The following is a 6035-nucleotide window of genomic DNA, read 5'->3' as shown; positions in this document are numbered from 1 at the left end:
ATAATGATAATTACACTCTGAAAGTTGTAGGAATTATAGGAATTTATGTAGAAATTATAGGAATTTATGTAGAAAACAAGGAAATTTTATCAACTTTTTCCGAAATCAAGGGGAAAATATTTCAGCACAAGTCCAAAATTATTTTATCTCAATACCCAAAAATATAATCTATGCAATTAGGATCTGTTATTGATGCAAAAACAAAATGCACTGGAAGTATTTGATAACATTTCTGTTTTTTGCTGCAGCAAGTCAAATTTTGATAACATGTCAAAAATTTGATAACATTTCTGTTTCTGCTGAGCAGTTATTTTTTGCTGCAGCAACTCAAAATAATATTTGATAACATGTCAGAAATTTGATAACATTTCTGTTTCTGCTGAGCAGTTATTTTTTTGTTGCAGCAACTCAAAATAATATTTGATAACATGTCAAAAATTTGATAACATTTTTGTTTCTGCTGAGCAATTATTTTTTGCTGCAGCAACTCAAAATAATATTTGATAACATTTAACTTCATATTTGATATGAATTATTAATTTGGTAACATTTGGTTCGAAATTTGATATTATATGCATTTTATATAGGTCAATTACAATTTTTTTGAGAAATGGAAAACTTGAATGACGATAGCTCGATATATACTCCTCAAGTATCAGATGAGTTGTGACCACAAAAGGGGCAAGAATTTGACACAATTGATGATGTTATGACATTCTATAATGCTTATGCAAAAGTAGCTGGGTTTAGTGTAAGGGCTTGGACTACTCAGAAAGAGCCGGGAAGTGGTGAAATAAGAAGGAAGGAGTATGTTTGTTTTAAACAAGGAAAATCTTCAAGAATCGCGGATGTTGAAAATAAAAGACGTCGAGGAAGCTTAGCAGAGGATTGTCATGCCAAAATTGCAGTTTTAAAATCAAACTCCGAAAAATACATTGTTACTGTTTTTAATGAGGAGCACAGCCACCCTCTATCAACACCATCAAAGGTTCATCTTTTAAGGTCCCACCGTAGCGTTTCAGCCGCAACAAAGTCTTTAAGTAAACAGTTCTCTATGGTGAATATACCTCAGCATCAACAATTTAGTTTTCTTGGAGTACAATCTGGAGGCATAGAAAATATTGGGTGCACTCAAAGAGATTTGTATAATCATGAAAGGGATATACGTGCTGATTTGAAAGGGCATGATGGTGAAATGTTTTATGAGTATTTAAAATTGGAACAAGGAAAGAATCCCTCGTTTACTTTTCAAATTGAGGCCGATGAGGAACAAAAGATTACTCGTTGTTTTTGGTCCGATGCAACTTCAAGGCGGGCTTACAATTTTTTCGGTGATGTTGTAATCTTTGATACCACTTATAACACTAATCGATATGGCCTAATATTTGCACCAATAATGGGGGTTAACAATCATGGTCAGACAATCCTTTTTGCTTGTGGATTTTTAAATCATGAGAGCGTTGATGATTTTGTATGGTTATTTAATCAGTTTTTGGCAAGTATGCCTGGTGGTGCCCCGAAGATGATTATTACCGATCAAGATCCAGCTATGACTAAGGCATTCCCTCTTGTTCTTCCAAATACTTTTCACAGGTAATATAGTTTGTATACATTGTCTTTCTTCCAAATAATTTATATACATTGTCTTTTTTTAACACTTTAGAAATTTTTTTTGACAGGTATTGTAGTTGGCATATATTAATGAAGTTTTCTGAGAAAATTGATGCAGTGAAGTATAGTATTTATAAAAGTGAGTTCTCGGCTCATGAATGACAGTCTTCACTACAAATTTTCTTCCCATTGAAAACCTCAGGGGGAATCTTACGTCAATCTTGCGAACCTCATGGGATTTTCTGTAAATTATTCCTAAATATAAGATTATCACCTCTCCTAATTTGTGTAGATTGTGACCTCCATTACATGTCAAAAAAATCTCAACTGATTCTAAATTATTCAGGAAACTATGTATGCTATTACAAGTACAACACATCAAGAACACATAATTTCATTCCAACACAAAGGTTAAAAGTACAAAGTGTTACATCACATAATTTCTTTCATGGCCAAACAAAAAGACAACAAAAAAGCTATAACAGTTAGCCATTTCCACAACACCTTTTCACGTACAACAACCAAGTCACGCGCCACTGGTGGGGTCGGGTCGAGTGGTATTTGTTCAACTGATGAAATCTTGCACCATCCCAAAAACGAGCCGCACTTTTGCCTTTTACACGAGTAGTAAATTCTACCACGGTTATTGTTCTTGTTCGACTTCGTTATCTTCACATCCGCTATTTCACCACACTCGCATTGTTTCAATATGAATCTAATATCCACTTCAACACATGAGTTACTTTCCACAGTTGAGGATGAAGCCATTTCAATCTGCCAAATTTGAACAATTTAACATGAACATGTGCTGGAAAGAGACATAGGCAAAATTTATAATTCAAGTTGTTCTGTTAGCTACTTGTAAATGTCTTTAGTACATTTCTGGTCAATTATACTCGTTAGAGTGTAAAATCAAACATTTTAATTGATTGCATAATGATAATCTTCTTCCTACAACTTTCAGAGTGTTCATTTATGCATATGATTTTATGCAGTAATCCTTTCATTATTCTCTAAACAAATGATTCTGATCTAAGCAAGTTCTATTTTTCTGTCAATGTATTAACCATGCAATTTGTTTTCCTTTTTAATTACGCATATGTCAGGCTTTGCTCCGATAACTATAAGTAGCCAATTTGTAGTTAGAGTATCTTAAATAGCTTTCTTTTCCTAAATTAATTGATGAAGACTAGTATGCATTCTAGATGGAAGAATGGACTTCAAAGAAGTCAGTCTTCATCACCCAGGTCTCATTCATTCAACCATGGTTTGCTAGAGATTTGACTTTAGTCATTGTTGTGGGAATATCCTCTGGGATTGTTGTTAAACACAATGGATAACAGTTTTTGTAATGTATGCTCAAGGCACTCGTTAGAAAAACTCAGAAATTCATGAAGTTATTTTAGCACCTTAACAAGGTGCAATTTTCAAGTATTAGAACTTCTAAAAAATAGCAAAATATGAGTTCAAAAATATGTAATAAGAAACGTTGTTTTGACTGGCTCATATTGAGATATTCTAAAATCCAATCGAACTGAAATTATTTAAAATCGAATTGATCTTTTAGAAAATTTTACAGCTGAACAGGAACCGCAAAAATTCGTTAAGCTGAACATTAGTTTAATCGATTCAAACCGATAATACTTCCAGTGAATTTTGTTTTTGCATCAATAACAGATCCTAATTGCAGAGATTATATTTTTGGGTATTGAGATAAAATAATGTTGTAGGAAGAAGATCTGAACCTGCAGCGTCGGATCCCTATACCAGTGGCTTCGACGATATAGAGCAGTCCTGATCCCATTGGCGGCAAGAGTTGGGCACTTCGTCGGTTCGTCGGCGGGAGTTGAGCACGAGAGGTCGTCGGGTCGTCGGCGACTGCACTTCGTCGGTTCGTCGGCGGGAGTTGAGCACGAGAGGTCGTCGGGTCGTCGGCGACTGTAGAAATCAGCGAGGCTTCGTCAGGTCGGCTACAGTCGGAGTGAGAGAGAGAATGGGATCAGCGAGACTTCATCGGATCTTGGTCGGGTCGGTGGCGAGAGCAAGAGAGATGTAGGGATTTGAGATCGGCTTTTGGGGGAGAGGCAGAGATTTTAATTTGGGGATTTTTAATGAAGTGAAAGAGAGAGAATGAGATTTCTACACAATAAATGAGCGGAGGATGAGAGAGAGAGAGAGAGAGAGTAAGCGGAGGATTTTTTGCAAAAACAACCTTCTCCTCTCTAAATGCGTACGCCATCATTCCGCAGGTGAAATGCACTGTGTGTGTATATATATATATATATATATATATATAGGGAGAGGTTCTAATAAAAATCTCATTAGCCTAAAAACTAAAAACCTCCTTCATCCAATGGCTAGGATTCAGTCAAACAGTCAACAGACACATGTATTAATTACTTCATTAAATACATGCATTAATTACATCAACACAGTGAATCCAGATTCACTGCAGTGAATCCAGATTCACTGCAATGATTCGAGATACGTTAAGGTAGTGAATCTGGATTCACTGCGTTGAGGTAATTAATGGGGTAATTAATGCATGTGTCTGTTGACTGTTTGACTGAATCCCAACCATTGGATTCATCTAGATCCAATGGATGAAGGAGGTTTTTAGTTTTTAGGCTAAGGAGGTTAAGTTTTCAAAAATCAAACTCAAAATATAACCTATTGCTCATCCATCACTCGTTGATCCCAAATCCTTGCTCTTTGATAATCTTCTCTATAAATAGCTTTTGAGCATTTTTTTTGTTTTGATGATCAACCTCTTAGCATTTGATTGATGATCATACAAATAATCAAAAACTTTGTCCAATGTGTCTTCAGGAAACTCAGTCTCATGCGCAAATAAAGCATTCGCCGTGCTCTCACTTCAATGTAATACGTGTTGATGTTGAATTAAGTAGGACATTGACTCAATGAAACCGCGCATGAGAGAATCATCCTCTTTAGCCTTGCTAGTCTTGCTACTATTCTTCTTAGGATTTGATATATCAATTGATGTAGAAGCTACCCCACTTGAATTCTTCGCAATATGAGCCCGAGTGTTGTTGTTTTGCCCATATCTCATGCTCAAGATGTGAGCTAGAGGACAAATCAACTTCATTATCACTAAGATCTATATGATCCTCATCAACTATAACATGTTACCTAGAGCCAAGCTTTTTAGTCATATCTCTAGTGATATCACTCTTTGCTTGGTCATCTCCCACAATATAACACAAGTTCTCATAGTGTGTGAGAGGAGTGTTCAAATAGTCCTTCAACCTAGAGCTATTGTATTTTATGTCCTCGTAAATGAAATAATGCAAAATTAATATTTTCATAACTAAATATTCAAAGTTTGCTTATTTAACAAAAAATTTATCTGTGTCCACCTATCAAAACAATCTGGATACATGATGATAATCTTAGTCTGTGATCATAACCAGCCTCACTCATGTTCATGATAGTGTGCATATCAAAAAATTTACCCTTCAAGCACTTGACATGGTTCATGACATTCTCCTTTGTGATTCAATAACACACTTCTTGTTGACCTCCTCTGTAGCTTTTCGATATGCGAGCACCTTGAAGTTTTTGTCAACTTTGAGACCATCTTTCACCATCTAAGCAAAAAAAGGGATTAACACATCATCATGTTCAGCACACCTTAGCATTAGCCACACCCCTCGTATTTTCTTTCTTGTTTAAGACATTTGGTTGCATTTTTCTTTTAGCAAATGTCCGCTTCTTTCTTTTGCTTGGTGAGGTAGCTTATCTCCAATATCGGTTGCAATTGGTCGCTTCAAAGAATGAGTCTCACTTGAGTGGGTACCGGGGGAAGTGTGGATAAGTGAGTGGCCATTGTAAAACATATTCACATATGACATAGGTTGTTGAGTCATAAATGAATAGTTAATATCATAAGGATTGTAAGATGAATAAGAAGTAGAGAAATGTATTAGGTAGGAGGGAAGGATAATGTAGTGGGTGGTAGAGGGAAAGATATTGTAGTGGGTGGTGGAGGAGCAGGGAAGTATGGATAAGTTGGTATTCTAGGTGAAGGAGTATCCTTGCATTTATCATTGTCATCAAAGTCTGCCATGCCTGGTTGTTATAAATAAAAACGTACAAATTAAAAAGTTAAACCTCATGTAAGTACAATAATAGAATGAAAATAATGATAATATAATTCATTATGATAAAGCATGTTCTATCTTACATGAAGATAATAGACAATATATCAACGAGTACAATAATGCATGGAAAATATAGCTTAAATTACATCCCAATCTCGGTTGTGTCCCCACCATGATATTTATTACAATAATTTTCTCACATTTTAATTGCAATTTGATCCCTCTTTGCTTTCCATTCATTTCTTGAATCTCTTTCTTCTCTTTGAGTCATAGTTTGAGTAAAGTCAACAACACCATCTT

The 6035-nt window shown here is 35.4% G+C and overlaps 1 protein-coding gene across 1 annotated transcript; it reads left to right on the top strand.

The window, feature by feature from the left end:
- On the top strand, positions 710–1773 carry LOC109846701 (protein FAR1-RELATED SEQUENCE 5-like). The gene is made up of 2 exons (XM_020415946.1): positions 710–1593; positions 1680–1773. The coding sequence occupies exons 1-2, from the start codon at positions 710–712 to the stop codon at positions 1771–1773; spliced, it is 978 nt and encodes a 325-aa protein (XP_020271535.1).

The sequence above is a fragment of the Asparagus officinalis genome, chromosome 7 (genome assembly GCF_001876935.1).
Source record: "Asparagus officinalis chromosome 7, Aspof.V1, whole genome shotgun sequence".
In the NCBI taxonomy this organism is placed as follows: domain Eukaryota; kingdom Viridiplantae; phylum Streptophyta; class Magnoliopsida; order Asparagales; family Asparagaceae; genus Asparagus; species Asparagus officinalis.
This window is presented reverse-complemented; position numbering and strand designations above follow the sequence as displayed.